This window comes from Leptodactylus fuscus, chromosome 11, assembly GCF_031893055.1.
Source record: "Leptodactylus fuscus isolate aLepFus1 chromosome 11, aLepFus1.hap2, whole genome shotgun sequence".
NCBI classification, from domain to species: Eukaryota; Metazoa; Chordata; class Amphibia; order Anura; family Leptodactylidae; genus Leptodactylus; species Leptodactylus fuscus.
In genome coordinates this window covers 63,177,657-63,199,712 of record NC_134275.1, presented here as the reverse complement: position 1 = coordinate 63,199,712, position 22,056 = coordinate 63,177,657, and the positions used below count along the sequence as shown (strand labels likewise).

Genomic DNA, 22,056 nt, shown 5'->3' with positions numbered 1-22,056 from the left:
CAATCCCGATCACTCAACCCTAGTCAATGCTTCTCTATGGGAACAGTCACTTTTAGGGTTGAGCCAATCTTGAGATTTCAAAAATCCGATTTCCAAACATTTTCCAGCCGATAGTGAAATTTGCTCAATCGCCAATCGGGATCCGATATTTTACGATCCCGATTGCTCAACTCTAATGGATGACACAAATATGGCCAGCCTAACACTATCCAGAACCTACCAAGACACATTTTCTTATACTAATAAATAATACCGCTCAGAATCCTTATTTTGCCTATTTTACATGTTTCTACTATATTGAATATAAATTATATAAAGGTGTTAAATAGAGATGAGCGAACACTAAAATGTTCGAGGTTCGAAATTCGATTCGAACAGCCGCTCAATGTTCGTGTGTTCGAACGGGTTTCGAACCCCATTATAGTCTATGGGGAACAGATACTCGTTAAGGGGGAAACCCAAATCCGTGTCTGGAGGGTCACCAAGTCCACTATGACACCCCAGGAAATGATGCCAACACCTCTGGAATGACACTGGGACAGCAGGGGAAGCATGTCTGGGGGCATCTAACACACCAAAGACCCTCTATTACCCCAACATCACAGCCTAACAACTACACACTTTACACACTCAATACCACCTCTCTGACAGTAGGAAAACACCTTGAAACATGTGTATTTGGCACTTGCAGTGAGGAGAGCTTGTCACCAGCAGTGAATTTGGCCCTTGTAGTAAGTTGAGGTTGGCACCAACATTTGTTTTGAAAATCAGGGTGGATTGAGCCTCTAACCAGCAGAGTTTGGGCAAATTCATGGTGGAGGGAGCCTCTAACCAGCCCAGTTTGGGCAAATTCATGGTGGAGGGAGCCTCTAAAAAACCCAGTTTGGACCAATTCATGGTGGAGGGAGCCTCTAACCAGCCCAGTTTGGGCAAATTCATGGTGGAGGGAGCCTCTAACCAGCCCAGTTTGGACCAATTAATGGTGGAGGGAGCCTCTAACCAGCCCAGTTTGGACCAATTTATGGTGGAGGGAGCCTCTAACCACCCCAGTTTGGACCAATTCATGGTGGAGGGAGCCTCTAAACAGCCCAGTTTGGGCAAATTCATGGTGGAGGGAGCCTCTAAAAAACCCAGTTTGGACCAATTCATGGTGGAGGGAGCCTCTAACCAGCCCAGTTTGGACCAATTAATGGTGGAGGGAGCCTCTAAACAGCCAAGTTTGGACCAATTCATGGTGGAGGGAGCCTCTAAAAACCCCAGTTTGGACCAATTCATGGTGGAGGGAGCCTCTAACCAGCCCAGTTTGGGCAAATTCATGGTGGAGGGAGCCTCTAAACAGCCCAGTTTGGGCAAATTCATGGTGGAGGGAGCCTCTAACCAGCCCAGTTTGGACCAATTAATGGTGGAGGGAGCCTCTAACCAGCCCAGTTTGGACCAATCAATGGTGGAGGGAGCCTCTAACCAGCCCAGTTTGGACCAATTAATGGTGGAGGGAGCCTCTAACCACCCCAGTTTGGACCAATTCATGGTGGAGGGAGCCTCTAACCAGCCCAGTTTGGACCAATTCATGGTGGAGGGAGCCTCTAAAAAACCCAGTTTGGACCAATTCATGGTGGAGGGAGCCTCTAAACAGCCCAGTTTGGGCAAATTCATGGTGGAGGGAGCCTCTAAAAAACCCAGTTTGGACCAATTCATGGTGGAGGGAGCCTCTAACCAGCCCAGTTTGGACCAATTAATGGTGGAGGGAGCCTCTAAACAGCCAAGTTTGGACCAATTCATGGTGGAGGGAGCCTCTAAAAACCCCAGTTTGGACCAATTCATGGTGGAGGGAGCCTCTAACCAGCCCAGTTTGGACCAATTAATGGTGGAGGGAGCCTCTAACCAGCCCAGTTTGGACCAATTAATGGTGGAGGGAGCCTCTAACCACCCCAGTTTGGACCAATTCATGGTGGAGGGAGCCTCTAAACAGCCCAGTTTGGGCAAATTCATGGTGGAGGGAGCCTCTAAAAAACCCAGTTTGGACCAATTCATGGTGGAGGGAGCCTCTAACCAGCCCAGTTTGGACCAATTAATGGTGGAGGGAGCCTCTAAACAGCCAAGTTTGGACCAATTCATGGTGGAGGGAGCCTCTAAAAACCCCAGTTTGGACCAATTCATGGTGGAGGGAGCCTCTAACCAGCCCAGTTTGGACCAATTAATGGTGGAGGGAGCCTCTAACCAGCCCAGTTTGGACCAATTAATGGTGGAGGGAGCCTCTAACCACCCCAGTTTGGACCAATTCATGGTGGAGGGAGCCTCTAAACAGCCCAGTTTGGGCAAATTCATGGTGGATGGAGCCTCTAAAAAACCCAGTTTGGACCAATTCATGGTGGAGGGAGCCTCTAACCAGCCCAGTTTGGACCAATTAATGGTGGAGGGAGCCTCTAAACAGCCAAGTTTGGACCAATTCATGGTGGAGGGAGCCTCTAAAAACCCCAGTTTGGACCAATTCATGGTGGAGGGAGCCTCTAACCAGCCCAGTTTGGGCAAATTCATGGTGGAGGGAGCCTCTAAACAGCCCAGTTTGGGCAAATTCATGGTGGAGGGAGCCTCTAACCAGCCCAGTTTGGACCAATTAATGGTGGAGGGAGCCTCTAACCAGCCCAGTTTGGACCAATTCATGGTGGAGGGAGCCTCTAACCAGCCCAGTTTGGACCAATTAATGGTGGAGGGAGCCTCTAACCACCCCAGTTTGGACCAATTCATGGTGGAGGGAGCCTCTAACCAGCCCAGTTTGGACCAATTCATGGTGGAGGGAGCCTCTAAAAAACCCAGTTTGGACCAATTCATGGTGGAGGGAGCCTCTAAACAGCCCAGTTTGGGCAAATTCATGGTGGAGGGAGCCTCTAAAAAACCCAGTTTGGACCAATTCATGGTGGAGGGAGCCTCTAACCAGCCCAGTTTGGACCAATTAATGGTGGAGGGAGCCTCTAAACAGCCAAGTTTGGACCAATTCATGGTGGAGGGAGCCTCTAAAAACCCCAGTTTGGACCAATTCATGGTGGAGGGAGCCTCTAACCAGCCCAGTTTGGACCAATTAATGGTGGAGGGAGCCTCTAACCAGCCCAGTTTGGACCAATTAATGGTGGAGGGAGCCTCTAACCACCCCAGTTTGGACCAATTCATGGTGGAGGGAGCCTCTAAACAGCCAAGTTTGGACCAATTCATGGTGAAGGGAGCCTCTAAAAACCCGTTTGGACCAATTCATGGTGGAGGGAGCCTCTAACCAGCCCAGTTTGGGCAAATTCATGGTGGAGGGAGCCTCTAAACAGCCCAGTTTGGGCAAATTCATGGTGGAGGGAGCCTCTAACCAGCCCAGTTTGGACCAATTAATGGTGGAGGGAGCCTCTAACCAGCCCAGTTTGGACCAATTAATGGTGGAGGGAGCCTCTAACCACCCCAGTTTGGACCAATTCATGGTGGAGGGAGCCTCTAAACAGCCAAGTTTGGACCAATTCATGGTGGAGGGAGCCTCTAAAAACCCCAGTTTGGACCAATTCATGGTGGAGGGAGCCTCTAACCAGCCCAGTTTGGACCAATTAATGGTGGAGGGAGCCTCTAAACAGCCAAGTTTTGGGAAATTCATGGTGGAGGGAGCCTCTAACCAGCCCAGTTTGGACCAATTCATGGTGGAGGGAGCCTCTAAACAGCCCAGTTTGGGCAAATTCATGGTGGAGGGAGCCTCTAAAAAACCCAGTTTGGACCAATTCATGGTGGAGGGAGCCTCTAACCAGCCCAGTTTGGACCAATTAATGGTGGAGGGAGCCTCTAACCAGCCCAGTTTGGACCAATTAATGGTGGAGGGAGCCTCTAACCACCCCAGTTTGGACCAATTCATGGTGGAGGGAGCCTCTAAACAGCCAAGTTTGGACCAATTCATGGTGGAGGGAGCCTCTAAAAACCCCAGTTTGGACCAATTCATGGTGGAGGGAGCCTCTAACCAGCCCAGTTTGGGCAAATTCATGGTGGAGGGAGCCTCTAAACAGCCCAGTTTGGGCAAATTCATGGTGGAGGGAGCCTCTAAAAAACCCAGTTTGGACCAATTCATGGTGGAGGGAGCCTCTAACCAGCCCAGTTTGGACCAATTAATGGTGGAGGGAGCCTCTAAACAGCCAAGTTTGGACCAATTCATGGTGGAGGGAGCCTCTAAAAACCCCAGTTTGGACCAATTCATGGTGGAGGGAGCCTCTAACCAGCCCAGTTTGGGCAAATTCATGGTGGAGGGAGCCTCTAAACAGCCCAGTTTGGGCAAATTCATGGTGGAGGGAGCCTCTAACCAGCCCAGTTTGGACCAATTAATGGTGGAGGGAGCCTCTAACCAGCCCAGTTTGGACCAATTAATGGTGGAGGGAGCCTCTAACCAGCCCAGTTTGGACCAATTAATGGTGGAGGGAGCCTCTAACCACCCCAGTTTGGATCAATTCATGGTGGAGGGAGCCTCTAACCAGCCCAGTTTGGACCAATTCATGGTGGAGGGAGCCTCTAAAAAACCCAGTTTGGACCAATTCATGGTGGAGGGAGCCTCTAAACAGCCCAGTTTGGGCAAATTCATGGTGGAGGGAGCCTCTAAACAGCCCAGTTTGGGCAAATTCATGGTGGAGGGAGCCTCTAACCAGCCCAGTTTGGACCAATTAATGGTGGAGGGAGCCTCTAACCAGCCCAGTTTGGACCAATTCATGGTGGAGGGAGCCTCTAAACAGCCCAGTTTTGGCAAATTCATGGTGGAAGGAGCCTCTAACCAGCAGAGTTGTGGGAAAGCAGGGTGGAGGGAGCCTCTAACCAGCAGAGTTGGTGGAAATCAGGGTGGAGGGAGCCTCTAACCAGCAGAGTTGGGGGAAATCATGTTGGAGGGAGCCTAGTATTAGCAGAATTGTGCAACGCTTATGGTGGATGAGTATGAGGATGCGGAGGAATTGGAGAGGTTGAGTACAGACATGGAGTTTCATGTTGGGGTGCTTTACACAGGTGGGCACAAAAATGAAGGCTCTATCCAGTGGTGGTTCATTTTTATCAAAGTGAGCCGGTCGGCACTCTCAGCTGACAGACGGGTGCGCTTGTCAGTGATGATGCCACCGGCTGCACTGAACACCCTCTCAGATAGGACGCTGGCGGCAGGACAGGACAGCACCTCCAAGGCATATAGGGCAAGTTCAAGCCACAGGTCCAACTTCGACACCCAATACGTGTAGGGCGCAGAGGGGTCGGAGAGGACAGGGCTGTGGTCGGAAAGGTATTCCCGCAACATGCGCCTATACTTCTCACGCCTGGTGACACTAGGACCCTCCGTGGCGGCACTTTGGCGAGGGGGTGCCATCAAGGTGTCCCAGACCTTAGACAGTGTGCCCCTCGTTTGTGTGGACCGGTGAGAACTTGGTTGCCTACTGGAGGAACTGCCCTCCCTGCCGCCAACGTCACATGCTGGAAACATCTCCATCATATTCTGCACCAATTGCCTGTGGCAAGCATTGATGCGATTGGCCCTCCCCTCTACCGGAATAAAAGACGAGATGTTGTTTTTATACCGGGGGTCAAGGATAGCAAAGATCCAGTACTGGTTGTCCTCCATGATTTTGACAATACGCTTGTCGGTTGTAAAGCACCCCAACATGAACTCAGCCATGTCTGCCACAGTGTTAGTTGGCATGACTCCTCTGGCCCCACCGGAAAGTTCAATCTCCATTTCCTCCTCATCCTCCATGTCTACCCATCCGCGCTGCAACAATGGGACGATTCGAAGTTGCCCGGAAGCCTCCTGTATCACCATCACATCATCGGACAACTCTTCTTCCTCCTCCTCCTCCTCCTCCTCCTCCATTAAACGCAGTGAAGCGGACAGATGTGTGGACCTACTCTCCAGCTGTGACGGATCGGATGCTATCCCTAACTCCTCTGTGTGATCTGAGTTATCCCTGATGTCAATCAGGGATTCTCTCAGAACACACAAGAGCGGGATTGTAAGGCTCACCATCGCATCCTCAGAGCTCACCCTCCTTGTGGACTCCTCAAAGACCCGTAGGATGTCACAAAGGTCTCTCATCCATGGCCACTCATGGATGTGAAACTGAGGCAGCTGACTTTGTGGCACCCTAGGGTTTTGTAGCTGGTATTCCATCAAAGGTCTCTGCTGCTCAACCACTCTATTCAACATCTGAAACGTTGAGTTCCAGCGTGTGGGGACGTCGCACAAAAGCCGGTGTTGTGGCACATGCAGGCGTTGCTGGAGAGATTTTAAGCTAGCAGCGGCTACTGTCGACTTGCGAAAGTGGGCGCACATGCGCCGCACTTTCACCAGTAGCTCTGGAACATTGGGGTAGCTCTTTAGGAAACGTTGCACCACTAGGTTGAAGACGTGGGCCAGGCATGGAACATGTTGGAGTCCGGCAAGCTCCAGAGCTGCTACCAGGTTCCGGCCGTTATCACAAACGACCATGCCTGGGCCCAGGTGCAGCGGCTCAAACCATATTGCCGTCTCATCGAGGAGGGCATCCCTCACCTCGGAGGCAGTGTGCTGTCTGTCCCCCAAGCTGATCAGCTTCAGCACAGCCTGCTGACGTCTACCAACGCCAGTGCTGCAACGTTTCCAACTCGTAGCTGGGGTCAATCTAACAGCGGAGGAGGAGGCGGTGGCGGAGGAGGAGGCGGTGGCGGAGGAGGAGGCGGTAGAGGAGGAGGAGGAGGGGGGTGTTCTTCTCGTGTCCCTGCCAGGAATGTTAGGCGGGGAGACGAGGTACACCGGGCCAGTTTGGGAAGCAGTCCCAGCCTCAACTACATTCACCCAGTGTGCCGTCAGTGAAATGTAGCGTCCCTGTCCGCATGCACTTGTCCACGCGTCGGTGGTCAAGTGGACCTTTGTGCAAAGCGCGGAACTAAGGGCCCGCCTGATGTTGAGTGACACGTGCTGGTGCAAGGCGGGGACGGCACACCGGGAGAAGTAGTGACGGCTAGGGACGGCATAGCGAGGTGCCGCAGTTGCCATCAGGTCCAGGAAGGCGGGAGTTTCAACAAGCCGGAACGCCAACATCTCCTGGGCCAGCAGTTTAGCGATGTTGGCGTTCAAGGCTTGCGCGTGTGGGTGGTTAGCAGTGTATTTCTGCCGCCGCTCCAATGTCTGAGAGATGGTGGGTTGTTGTAAAGAAACGCCTGATGGTGCCTTTGATGGTGCAGGAGAAGGAGATAAGACAGGACCAGGGGAGGATGAGGTAGAAGTCAACAAAGTGGCGGAGGCAGATGAAGTGGTGTCCTGGCTCGTCCTCTGGAGTGCATCGCCAGCACAGTCAGCAGTGGCAGTGGCAGAGGCAGAGGCAGTGGCAGAGGCAGTGGCAGTGGCGTGAACGGCAGGCGGCCTTTGTCCTGCCGTTGCTGCCTGCCACTGATTCCAGTGCTTGGATTCCAAATGACGGCGCATTGAAGTGGTGGACAGGTTGCTCTTCTCAGAGCCCCTAATCAATTTCGAGAGGCAAATTGTGCAGACAACACTATATCTGTCCTCGGCGCATTCCTTGAAAAAACTCCACACCTTCGAGAAACGTGCCCTCGAGGTGGGAGTTTTTCGGGGCTGGGTACGAACTGGAACATCTTGGGAGATTCCGGGTGTGGCCTGGCTTCGCCTAAGCTGCTGACCTCTGCCTCTGCCTCTAGCTACCCTTTTTGGTGCTGCACCTGCCTCAACATCCACACTACTTTCCCCGCTTGACATCCCCCCTGTCCAGGTCGGGTCAGTGTCCTCATCATCCACCACTTCCTCTTCCAACTCCTGTCTCATCTCCTCCTCCCGCACAATGCGCCGGTCAACTGGATGCCCTGACGGCAACTGCGTCACATCATCGTCGATGAGGGTGGGTTGCTGGTCATCCACCACCAAATCGAACGGAGATGGAGGAGACTCTAGTGTTTGAGCATCTGGACACAGATGCTCCTCTGTTAGGTTCGTGGAATCGTAACGTGGAGAGGCAGGTTGAGGGACAATGAAAGGAGCGGAGAACAGCTCTGGGGAGCAGGGACAGTTTGGGTTATTGTTCTGTAAAGCTTCGGAATTTTGGGAGGAAGGAAGACAAGACTGTTGGGTAATAGGAGGAGAGGAGGCAGAGTCTGACTGGCTGCTGGACAATGTGCTGTAAGCGTTCTCTGACAGCCATTGCAAGACCTGTTCCTGGTTCTCGGGCCTACTAAGGTTTGTACCCTGCAGTTTAGTTAATGTGGCAAGCAACCCTGGCACTGTGGAGTGGCGCAATGCTTGCTGCCCCACAGGAGTAGGCACGGGACGCCCTGTGGCTTCACTGCTACCTTGCTCCCCAGAACCATTCCCCCGACCTCGCCCACGGCCTCGTCCACGTCCCTTTCCGGGAGCCTTGCGCATTTTGAATTCCTAGTTAGAAATTGGCACTGTATACCAGTAGTAAAAATTGTGGGTGCACGTAACCCCAATATATTCTTTGAATTCCCAGTCAGACACTGGCACTATATGGCAGTAGCAAGAAATGAGGGTATTTGTATTCCCAATATACTCTTTAAATTCCCAGTCAGACAATGGCACTGTATACCAGTAGTAAAAATTGTGGGTGCACGTAACCCCAATATATTCTTTGAATTCCCAGTCAGAAACTGGCACTATATGGCAGTAGCAAGAAATGAGGGTATTTGTATTCCCAATATACTCTTTGAATTCCCAGTCAGACAATGGCACTGTATACCAGTAGTAAAAATTGTGGGTGCACGTAACCCCAATATATTCTTTGAATTACCAGTCAGAAACTGGCACTATATGGCAGTAGCAAGAAATGAGGGTATTTATAACCCCAATATATTCTTTGAATTCCCAGTCAGACAATGGCACTGTATACCAGTAGTAAAAATTGTGGGTGCACGTAACCCCAATATATTCTTTGAATTCCCAGTCAGAAACTGGCACTATATGGCAGTAGCAAGAAATGAGGGTATTTGTATTCCCAATATACTCTTTAAATTCCCAGTCAGACAATGGCACTGTATACCAGTAGTAAAAATTGTGGGTGCACGTAACCCCAATATATTCTTTGAATTCCCAGTCAGACACTGGCACTATATGGCAGTAGCAAGAAATGAGGGTATTTGTATTCCCAATATACTCTTTAAATTCCCAGTCAGACAATGGCACTGTATACCAGTAGTAAAAATTGTGGGTGCACGTAACCCCAATATATTCTTTGAATTCCCAGTCAGAAACTGGCACTATATGGCAGTAGCAAGAAATGAGGGTATTTGTATTCCCAATATACTCTTTGAATTCCCAGTCAGACAATGGCACTGTATACCAGTAGTAAAAATTGTGGGTGCACGTAACCCCAATATATTCTTTGAATTACCAGTCAGAAACTGGCACTATATGGCAGTAGCAAGAAATGAGGGTATTTATAACCCCAATATATTCTTTGAATTCCCAGTCAGACAATGGCACTGTATACCAGTAGTAAAAATTGTGGGTGCACGTAACCCCAATATATTCTTTGAATTACCAGTCAGAAACTGGCACTATATGGCAGTAGCAAGAAATGAGGGTATTTGTATTCCCAATATACTCTTTGAATTCCCAGTCAGACAATGGCACTGTATACCAGTAGTAAAAATTGTGGGTGCACGTAACCCCAATATATTCTTTGAATTACCAGTCAGAAACTGGCACTATATGGCAGTAGCAAGAAATGAGGGTATTTATAACCCCAATATATTCTTTGAATTCCCAGTCAGACAATGGCACTGTATACCAGTAGTAAAAATTGTGGGTGCACGTAACCCCAATATATTCTTTGAATTCCCAGTCAGAAACTGGCACTATATGGCAGTAGCAAGAAATGAGGGTATTTGTATTCCCAATATACTCTTTGAATTCCCAGTCAGACAATGGCACTGTATACCAGTAGTAAAAATTGTGGGTGCACGTAACCCCAATATATTCTTTGAATTACCAGTCAGAAACTGGCACTATATGGCAGTAGCAAGAAATGAGGGTATTTGTATTCCCAATATACTCTTTGAATTCCCAGTCAGACAATGGCACTGTATACCAGTAGTAAAAATTGTGGGTGCACGTAACCCCAATATATTCTTTGAATTACCAGTCAGAAACTGGCACTATATGGCAGTAGCAAGAAATGAGGGTATTTATAACCCCAATATATTCTTTGAATTCCCAGTCAGACAATGGCACTGTATACCAGTAGTAAAAATTGTGGGTGCACGTAACCCCAATATATTCTTTGAATTCCCAGTCAGAAACTGGCACTATATGGCAGTAGCAAGAAATGAGGGTATTTGTATTCCCAATATACTCTTTAAATTCCCAGTCAGACAATGGCACTGTATACCAGTAGTAAAAATTGTGGGTGCACGTAACCCCAATATATTCTTTGAATTCCCAGTCAGAAACTGGCACTATATGGCAGTAGCAAGAAATGAGGGTATTTGTATTCCCAATATACTCTTTGAATTCCCAGTCAGACAATGGCACTGTATACCAGTAGTAAAAATTGTGGGTGCACGTAACCCCAATATATTCTTTGAATTACCAGTCAGAAACTGGCACTATATGGCAGTAGCAAGAAATGAGGGTATTTATAACCCCAATATATTCTTTGAATTCCCAGTCAGACAATGGCACTGTATACCAGTAGTAAAAATTGTGGGTGCACGTAACCCCAATATATTCTTTGAATTACCAGTCAGAAACTGGCACTATATGGCAGTAGCAAGAAATGAGGGTATTTGTATTCCCAATATACTCTTTGAATTCCCAGTCAGACAATGGCACTGTATACCAGTAGTAAAAATTGTGGGTGCACGTAACCCCAATATATTCTTTGAATTACCAGTCAGAAACTGGCACTATATGGCAGTAGCAAGAAATGAGGGTATTTATAACCCCAATATATTCTTTGAATTCCCAGTCAGACAATGGCACTGTATACCAGTAGTAAAAATTGTGGGTGCACGTAACCCCAATATATTCTTTGAATTCCCAGTCAGAAACTGGCACTATATGGCAGTAGCAAGAAATGAGGGTATTTGTATTCCCAATATACTCTTTGAATTCCCAGTCAGACAATGGCACTGTATACCAGTAGTAAAAATTGTGGGTGCACGTAACCCCAATATATTCTTTGAATTACCAGTCAGAAACTGGCACTATATGGCAGTAGCAAGAAATGAGGGTATTTATAACCCCAATATATTCTTTGAATTCCCAGTCAGACAATGGCACTGTATACCAGTAGTAAAAATTGTGGGTGCACGTAACCCCAATATATTCTTTGAATTACCAGTCAGAAACTGGCACTATATGGCAGTAGCAAGAAATGAGGGTATTTGTATTCCCAATATACTCTTTGAATTCCCAGTCAAACAATGGCACTGTATACCAGTAGTAAAAATTGTGGGTGCACGTAACCCCAATATATTCTTTGAATTACCAGTCAGAAACTGGCACTATATGGCAGTAGCAAGAAATGAGGGTATTTGTATTCCCAATATACTCTTTGAATTCCCAGTCAAACAATGGCACTGTATACCAGTAGTAAAAATTGTGGGTGCACGTAACCCCAATATATTCTTTGAATTACCAGTCAGAAACTGGCACTATATGGCAGTAGCAAGAAATGAGGGTATTTATAACCCCAATATATTCTTTGAATTCCCAGTCAGACAATGGCACTGTATACCAGTAGTAAAAATTGTGGGTGCACGTAACCCCAATATATTCTTTGAATTACCAGTCAGAAACTGGCACTATATGGCAGTAGCAAGAAATGAGGGTATTTGTATTCCCAATATACTCTTTGAATTCCCAGTCAGACAATGGCACTGTATACCAGTAGTAAAAATTGTGGGTGCACGTAACCCCAATATATTCTTTGAATTACCAGTCAGAAACTGGCACTATATGGCAGTAGCAAGAAATGAGGGTATTTGTATTCCCAATATATTCTTTGAATTCCCAGTCAGACAATGGCACTGTATACCAGTAGTAAAAATTGTGGGTGTATATAGCCCCAATTCTATTGCTAGGGGACTTGCAGGGTATTTCTGGGGTGAAGGTGGGGGGGCACACCGTTGGAACGGGTATCGGGGTATATATCGGGTATACGGGAATACACTGACAGTGTATTCCATTCAGGATCCTGGGAAAGCTGGGTTGCGGCGATTGAGCCCGTCAGTGCCACGTTACACTGACAAGCTTCTCCCTGGAATTTAGCTCTTACAAGAGCTGTTGGTTGTCTTCTCCTTCCTATCCTAGCCTGTCCCTGCCTACCCAGAATCTAAGCCCTAGCTAGCTGGACGGAAACCTCCGTCCTCGGTGAATTGCAAGCTCAGAATGACGCGAACCTGGGCGGCGCTGTTCTTTTAAATTAGAGGTCACATGTATTCGGCAGCCAATGGGTTTTGCCTACTTTTTTCAACGTCACCGGTGTCGTAGTTCCTGTCCCACCTACCCTGCGCTGTTATTGGAGCAAAAAAGGCGCCAGGGAAGGTGGGAGGGGAATCGAGTAATGGCGCACTTTACCACGCGGTGTTCGATTCGATTCGAACATGCCGAACAGCCTAATATCCGATCGAACATGAGTTCGATAGAACACTGTTCGCTCATCTCTAGTGTTAAACTTTAACTTGCTTAGAAAAGCATACACATGACCGGAATATATTATGTTATAGAGCCGCAGGTCGATTAACCATTTACTTCATTCCTTTTCTTGACTTTCCAATACGTTTTGCTCAGGATAAGTTTATTATTAGGGGCCAAAATATATAAAAGAGTAACAAAATATATTTATTAAGTATCAAAAAATAATAAAAAACATACAAGACAACAGCGGACAACAAAGGAGGGTCTACCAAAATGACTGGCAGACAAATACCACAACCCTCCCACTAAAACTGGAAGTAAGCCCTGAAAAAATGCGCTGCAATGCGATATATAGACTCCATAAAATACATGATATGATTCATCTGTAGCTACCTGTCTCCATGCCCTAACGTAGCGCTCCACTTCCGCACACAGCCACGAGTCGGCAATGACGTCGTCCCGCACGCGTAACGTGACGACTAGGGTTGAGTGATTGGGATCGGAAAAGATTGGACAATCGAGGAAATTTCATGATCATGATAGGGTTCCGATCCCGCCTAAAAAAGATCGGGAACGGGATTCCGATCCCGATCGCTCAACCCTTACTTGCAACTTAACTTAACTGTAACTTACCTGCACAGAACCGCTGCCGCTCCCCGGAGCTCCAGGCCGTTGTTCTCTGTCCTCTCCTCTCTCATTCACACGCTGGCAGAGTGCTGTGCATGCACCCTCCTCCCTAGGCTAGTGTTACTGATACTGGGAGTAGGCGGGGCTTGTTCTTGCTTACGATAGTGTGGACGGGTACAGGGCGGGGAGAGGTGAGTGATTCACTTGGGAGGCGGGGGCGCATATGGCGCTCTGCCGGCGTCTTAATGAGAGACGTGAGAAACCGACAGAACAACAGTCCGGAGCTCCGGGGAGCGGCATACAAATCGGGAGGGGAGGCGGCAGTGGTTTTGTGCAGGTAACCGAACAGCAGGAGGGACTAAGTAGCCGGCGTATTTTTTAATCACTACACAGCGTGGAGTCCAAAAATTGAAGCATTTTTAAAATCCGATTATCGATCATTAAAAAATCTCATTGACTTGCATTAGGATCGGAATCGGAATCGGGTTCGGCTAGAAAATGATTGGAAATGAATTGAAATCTCAAGATCGGCTCAACCCCAGTGATGACGTCATTGCGCTCACAAAAGATGCTAAATAAAGTTAGGCCGAGCGCGCAGGCGTAAACGCTCTGGCCATAGTTCATAGTATAATATTAGCACAGGGAAACGATCCTGTGCTACAAGAAAATGGCCGCGGGAGAGAAGCTCTATGATATAAATGCTTGTATACATGCAAATAGATAGAAATAACTCCGCGCTGCAACATATTAGAAATTCATAAGTAAATCAATATATATCCAAACAGACAAAAAATAAATAGAAAGACAAACATGATGTACATACGTGTAATAAATATGATGATAGAAATGAAATAAATTCATCCATTACAACATCAAAACAAAAATATAATCAGTGACATCATGTAATATACATAATAGGATCTCCAAAGACAATGTGTCCTTCACAATCTTTATGGACTAATGAGTCACTGTTTAGGTCTGTTATTATATTTTTCTCTTATCCACATGTGTATTCCTATTAGACTTTGTACTTTACTCTGACAGTATATGCATTATTTTACTTTACATTTACATTATTATTTTATACGTTCAGGGGTGACTTCCTGTCGGTCATTAGTGTGAGGGTTGCGGTATTTGTACGCCACTCATTTTGGTGGACCCTCCTTTGTTGTCTTCCGTTGAGTTGTATGTTTTTTTATTACTTTTTTAGACTTAATAAATATATTTTGCTACTCTTTTATATTATATATATATATATATATATATATATATATATATATATATATATATATTTGGTCCCTCTTTTTCTTTTGTTTGTATATCTATATTGGTTCTTGGACACCAGTGTTTTTCATTGTAGGTAAAAGTTGGTTGGTTTTAAAGGGATCCTATCATTAAAACAAATTTTTTTGTCCCTAACACGTCGGAATAACCTTAAGAAAGGCTATTCTTCTCCTATCTTTAGATGTCTTCTCCGCGCCGCCGTTCAGTATGTAATCCGGTTTTCGTTGGTATGCAAATGAGTTCTCTCGCAGCACTGGCGGCGTCCCCAATGCTGTGAGAGAACCTCCATCTTCTTCAGGAACGGGTCTTCTTTGCGTCTTCTTCCAGCGGTGGCTTCAAACTTCTAGGCCTCGGGCAGCCGACACAAGAAAATGGCCGCTTGCACAGTATTGTAAGCGTCCATCCTCTTCTGGCCGGCAGGCATGCGGAGTCGGCCTTGCCCTAGGCCCAAGGCCTAGAAGTGTGAAGCCAACCCCGGGAAGAAGAAACGTTAAGACCCTGCTTCTGAAGAAGATGGAGGCGACGCTGGAGATTTCTCTCGCAGCATTGGGGACACCCACAGTGCTGTTTGAGCACTGAGGACCTCCCCCAGTGCTGCAAGAGAACTCATTTGCACACCAACGAAAACCAGGATTTCCACGGAACGGCGGCACAGAAAAGACATCTAAAGGTAGGAGAAGAATAGCCTTTCTTAAGGCTATTCCATCGTGTTTGGGACAAAAAAAAATTGTTTTAATTATAGGATCCCTTTAAGTTTATTACTATGCAGTTACATTTAATGCTGCGTTCACACTGCCGTCTTATGACAGATTTACCCTCCACTTGCCTCCATTACCATTCACTGTAATGTTATTAAAAAGATGACCGAAGAATTTTCCGGGGATCGTCATCTACAAGGCTACCACATCTCACCATGGGACTACTGTCCCGTACTGAAAGTATGATCACAAAATGGGACTTCAGTCCTATGGGAAGATCTTCAAGACTTATACTTGTATTACTTTGTGGCTTATGTTAGTTTTCTCATCATATCTTCTTATTCTTCACCAGTCATAGAGGTGTTGGAGATGCTCAGACACCGGGGCTCAGATAGACATAGTCAACCAAGACCACCAAATTTCCTTGATGCATCACAGAGGCCTCTTAGACAATGAGTGGAACATGGAACATCGTAGAACATTGGGACCTTTGGTCAAAGACATGGGGAAAGGGCTGGAGATTATGTCAATGGCTGCCACTCCCTATGTACTCTAGCATATCTCTAAAATCTATACAATAACTTGACCTGCAATTGTCAATATTGGAGGAGGTCTAATGTGGCTCCTGCTATTCCATGCATTGATGGATGATGTATTTTATCCTGACTGATGGACTCCGGCGTTGGGCGCTCGATAGGTGGTGCATTCTCTGTTTACTCAATCTCTAGTTAATCACTGACTGCCTTTACATGTTTGCTTAAACTTTCACAATGGGATCGGACAGCAGCTATACTACAATACACCACTAATAAGAGCTGGAACCAGTAACGTAGATTTATCGGCATGGAAATAATTAGTGCAACCGTCCATAGAGAGTCAATGTGGCTATTAATCCACTTCTAATATCCTGTTAATGCAAAGCGCAGGGTTATACCATAAATTCCTGGATCAGTCGGAGGATTGTCATCCATAAAAAATGATCGCAGTGTGCATTGTGATACAATTCTTGGCTTCTTTACAGTAGGCACATAATAGCAGAGACCATATTTCCTATACTTAAAGGGATTCTATCATTAAAAACCTTTTTTTCTGTGGATAACACGTCGGAATAACCTTTAGAAAGGCTATCCGTCTCTTACCTTTAGATGGGATCTCCGCCGTGCCGTTCCTTAGAAATACCGGTTTTTACCAGAATGTAAATTAGTTCTCTGGCAGCGATGGGGGTGGGCCCCAGCGCTGAAAATGCGATGAGGGCGTTCCCACTGCTGCTCGAGAACAGGATCCTGCGCCCCCTCTATCTTCTGCTGGATCCTCCCCTTCTTTCTTCGGCTGCATCACCTCTGTCGGCTCTGAAACTAGTAGAGCCAACTGCGCATGCGCACAATTGCAGCCTCGGAACTATTGCCGCGCTGGCTCTACTAGTGTCAGAGCCGACAAAGGTGACGTCGCCGAAGAAAGAAGGGGAGGATCCAGCAGAAGATAGAGGCGGCGCAGGATCCTGTTCTCGGGCAGCAGTGGGGACGCCATCATTACATTTTCAGCGCTGGGGCCCGCCCCATCGCTGCCAGAGAACTAATTAACAAACCGGTAAAAAACAGTATTTCTAAGGAACGGCGCGGCGTAGATTCCATCTAAAGGTAAGAGACGAATAGCCTTTCTAAAGGCTATTCCGACGTGTTAGCCACAGAAAAAAGGTTTTTAATGGTAGAAACCCTTTGAAGTATACCTCCAGTTATAAACTACTATATATAAATGAACAGTACAGGTGAATATAAGAAGCTTTGTTTGTAATATATCTTATTGAGGAGCTTTGCCTCCTTCTCCACTTATTAAGCTGTTCTCCTGCTCCTTATCTTTATCTGACTGCTTGTGTACATTACATTCAGCCTCACACATAGAACTATCTGGTTAATTGATTTATTGCCTCATTCCATGTATTCTCAGCTTCTTATCTACACTTACAAATGCTTAAAGGGGTTGTCCCATCACAAGGATCCTATCTATACTGCTTGTTAATGTGGATGTAAGACTTTTCCTAAATACACTGCTTCAGCAAAACTGCTTTGTTTGTCCACTATCTTACTTTATTCAATTCATTGTTGACACAGCCCTTGACTTATCTGCTCAAAAGTCAAGTGATGTATCTGCTGCTCTCAGGGGGGAGGGAGGAGGGGCTAAGTGCACGGGAGCGAGCCTGTGTTTCTAGCTATTCCTGTGTCTGCACCACGTGACCTAGGTCCTGCACTCAGGGGAGAGGAGTGCTTTCATTTCTGTTCTTCTGTTCTCCCAGATATCAGGCTAGCTAATTCAATTGTGTTCATTATGGCAGAGACAGGCAGTCTCTGTATGTAACACAGAATGGAGTTGTTGCATGTGAAACTCCGCCCACCAAATGATGCAAAAAAACAGGAAGAAAGAAGATTTTACAGCAATGAAGACTGGTGAGTATTCAACGTGGGAATACCCCTTTAAAAAGCAAGGAACGCCAGAGTGTAAAAGTAGCAATTATTTGAGTATCATTTCTATCCCCCCCCCCCCTTCATAGACTAAGATCTCCATCTTAGTCTATGAAGAGGAGAGGGGCATAGAAATGACACTCAAATAATTGCTGCCGTTACACTCTGGGGTTCCTTGCTTTTTAAGCACTTGTAACTGCCTGAAAAGTGGAGAAGGAAACAGATTTCCTTAATAAAATATATTACAAAGTTTCGTATTTTGGATATTTGATTTTTCGGCTTGTGTTGGTAGGGTCACTGATCATTACATTATCTTCAAAGGATAGCATTACAATGGAAGATAACACCTCTGTTATAAAACTGAAGACAGATAACACAGGATCATATCCTGCGGTGTTTGAAAATTTGTGAACCCTTCAGAATTTTCGATATTTCTAATTAAATTGGACTTAAATCTGAAGTCTTAAAAGTAGATAAAACAATCAAAGAGATAACTATATTAGACTGAATCATTAATTTATAGAACAAGGTCATCTAATATTACATATCTGTGAGGGCCAAAAGTATGTGAACCCACTGGTGCAGAAATTAAACACTTCTGGTAACTGTTGGTTAGTGCTGCACATTGCCTTGGAGGAATATTAACCATAAAAAACAGCTTCAACCCTGTTATGTTGGTATTATTTCTCCCAACTTTTCAGTTCAAGTCCTTAACTGGAGCTAAATCTACGGTTCCCATCACCCAAGGCAAAGCTTCAGTTCACTGCCTATACTCTGTATCTAAATACATACAAGTGGCTTAATGGTGCCCACCCTGGCAAACAGCACCTGGGGAACTTGCCTTATTTACTGTCCCTACTGTGAAACATGGAGGAGGTTCTGTTATGTTCTGGGGCTGCTTTGCGGCATCTGGCACAGGGTGTCTTGAATCTGTGCAGGGTACAATGAAACCTCAAGACTATCAAGGGATTCTAGAGAGAAATGTGCTGCCCGGTGTCAGAAAGCTTGGTCTCAGTCGCAGGTCATGGGACTTATAACAAGATAATGACCAAAAACACACAGGTAAATATACCCAAGAATGGCTAAGAGGAAAACATTGGACTATTCTGAAGTGGCCTTCTATGAGCCCTGACCTAAATCCTATTGTGCATCTTTGGAAGGAGTTGAAACATCCCATCTGGAGAAGGCCCCCTTCAAACCCGAGACAACTGGAGCAGTTTGCTCATGAGGAGTGGCCCAAAATACCTGCTGTGAGGTGCAGAAGTCTCAATGACAGTTACAGGAATGGTGTAATTGCAGCGATTGCCTTAAAAGGTTGTGCAACAAAATATTAAGTTACTGAACCATCATTTCTGTCCAGGCCTGGGTCATGAGTTTTATTTTCTAAAAAAAAAAGATTCTCTTGAAGCGAAAAGCAATGTCTGACTTTCATTTGTTCATTTTGATAAAGTTTTTATCTGTTGCTACCTTTGTCAGATTCAAGTTAGTTCTGTGACCGTTGTGGGTTTTTCTTCCATTAAACGAGGGCGCCAAACAATTGTGTCCACGTGTGTGTGTATATGTATATATAATGTAAAATATTAATCTAGTATCCATTGTATTTTCAGGAGCATTCCTCATCCCATACACGATTATGCTGGCATTCTCCGGCCTCCCACTCTTTTTCCTGGAGTGCTCCCTGGGACAATTCTCTAGCTTGGGTCCAGTTGAAGTTTGGCGGGTTGTGCCGATCTTACAAGGTACCGGAGCATTTCAGTACTGCAGATGAGTTATCCTATAGTAGATTTTTGATATGATATTTCTGCTGCAAATATGTATAGAAAATATTAACAAGCATCCTATCAGTCGACATTGACCATTCTGCTAAATGCTAGCATGTGAAATGTGGATAGCTGTGCTACTAGTATGATATTAAAGGAACACTGACACAGTTGGGCAGATAAACTAGTATTCACTTTTACACATAGACAAGACAGTCTTCAAATGCACCAGATTTTTCAATGTGTCGCTGGAAAATCAGGCATACTTATAGACTGGTTCATATTCGGTGCAGTGTCTTTTGGTGCCTCATATGCTAATGCTGTCTAATGATATGCTAAACTGTCTAATGTCAAGTGGGTGGTGGGAATGAGATGTGATTCAGAGCTCATATTGGAGGTGGACAGTATCAGAGCTTAGAGCCACTCCCCCTTGTCTGCTTCTGCTTGACTCTGCCCACTTGACAGCACAGAACCTAATTAGGTTATCACGCACCAAAACTAACTGCACTGATTACTCAGGAACAGTGTGGGCTAGATTAAAAAAAATAGCAATTGTATCAAAATCAGAGGAGTCAACCATGGAGGTCTCATGAAGCAGATACATACCGTATATACTGGGTTCTCCTCTGTACTCATTACTCAGATTCACTACACACATCAAACATGGTGGCCTCTGCCAATATCGTAACATCAATGGAATTTTCAAGAAATTTGTATCAGTGTTTTGATGTGAACAATGGCCGATATTGTCAATCCTCTGTATGTATTTGCTATGTGAATTTTTGTCTCGCGTCCTTGATTTTTGTTTTCAACAGAAGCATGAGGAAGTTGGCAATAACATGGTGGCACTGCCCATGGGCTTAAATCCTATAACCACAGTAATCCGCACTGAGTGCACAAAGCCTTTTTATAGCTTGGGAAAGAATCTTCAGTTTAACCCTTTTGTTGACATAAGTATAGGAAATAAGGGAAGATCTTATTCCCCTGACTCCCTCCTCTGCTCCATATTCAGGCTGAGGAAAGAAAGAGTCTAAAGTGAAGCCTCGCCTCTATAGTCCCGCTTCGTATCTTTGCTATTAATATAGTGTAGCATCAGAATTACTCACATTACTGCCCATAAGATTGTTGGGGAGAAATTATTAAAGTGTAACTCCAGTTTTATTTTTTATACACTACTGTGTTCAGGACTGTTTGGGTAACATTTTTGTAATGTACTTAATTAACCTATCTAACTTCCTTTTAATAGAAATCAGGCTCTAAAATTCTCCCTAGTAACTGTCTAACAGAGCTGTTACCATGAGAATCTGTATACAATTGTAATGCCTGTAAATAGAGCTGTAGCATTTGCCTAAGGAGGGATGTTCAGTACAAATGACTTTATCTCTGGTTTTATATCACCTAGAATGGTTCTGGTATCACAAGAATGCTGGGATTCCCAGCTTTTGTATACTCTCAAGACTGTAGTATTAGCTATAAAATAACTTGAAATATCAACAGAATTTGAGCTTTATATGTTTCTAACTGGTTATATCTCTGTTTATAGCTGCAATCTTATATCATCCTATGAAATCTGGGAATATTACCTATCATGTGAGACCAGACTCATTTTTCTAGATTATATAAACCTGGAGATAAAGCCATTGGTAGGGTTGAGTGATTGCGTTCGGAAAAGATCGGATTCCGATCGGCGATCGAGAAAATTTCACGATCGCGATTGGAATTCCAAACACGATCTTTTTAGGTGGGATCGAGATCAGTGATTATTTCCCACATTGCTTTGCTACTGGCCAAGCATTGTGGGAAAAGCTAACAATGTTAGCCTTCACACTGAGTAAACGCTCCGCTCATTCTGAGTGGAGCCCAGTTTCTCGTTCTTCTTCGCCTCACTGCCCCCGCCTTCCAGGTTAGTGTTAAAGAGCTAGGAAGAAGGTGGGGCTTGTGGCTTAGAAGAGTGTGGGCGGGTACAGGGTGGGGAGGCGTGATGTCTCCCCTCTCAGTACCCGCCCACACTCTCCTAACCCGCCCACACTCTCCTAACCTGGGAGGCAGGGGGCAGCGAGGCGAAGAAGAACGAGAACACCGGGCACCGGACCAGCCATCTCTGCAGGTAAGTGGACACCAGGGGGGAATAAGTAGCCAGAGGATTAAAAAAACATCCTCTGGCTACTTAGTGATGAAAAAAAATCACTACACAGCGTGGATTCTAACAATTAAAGCGTTCAATTCTTAGATTCCATGCTGTATAGTGAATAGGATTGTTTTTAAAATTCGATCTCCGATTAATAAAAAAATCCCATTGACTTGCATTGAGATCGAAATTGGGATCAAGATCGGGTTCGAATAAAAAATGATCGGAAATCGGATTTCAAAATCGATCCTGAAAAGCCAAGATCGGCTCAACCCTAGCCATTAGAAGTGATCAACCCCCCCCCCCCTCCTTTTCCAAATGCTACAGCTCTATATACTGCATTGAGTACAGATTTTCCCTGAGAAGCTTAGACCATTGCTAGTAGGAACTCTGCAGCCTGTTTTCTATTAGAAGAAAGTTAGATAGGTTACTTACAAAAACACAATAGCAAAAAATGGGAATTATACTTTAA

The 22,056-nt window shown here is 45.6% G+C and overlaps 1 protein-coding gene across 1 annotated transcript in view; it reads left to right on the top strand.

Annotated features, from left to right (window-relative positions):
- The window catches only part of LOC142184640 (sodium- and chloride-dependent neutral and basic amino acid transporter B(0+)-like), a 37,637-nt gene that overhangs the window by 4,779 nt on the left and 10,802 nt on the right, over positions 1-22,056 (top strand). Inside the window, exon 3 of the mRNA XM_075259652.1 lies at positions 19,304-19,435. Coding sequence (XP_075115753.1) covers positions 19,304-19,435 — 132 coding nt within the window. The remainder of the gene's footprint in view (positions 1-19,303; positions 19,436-22,056) is intronic.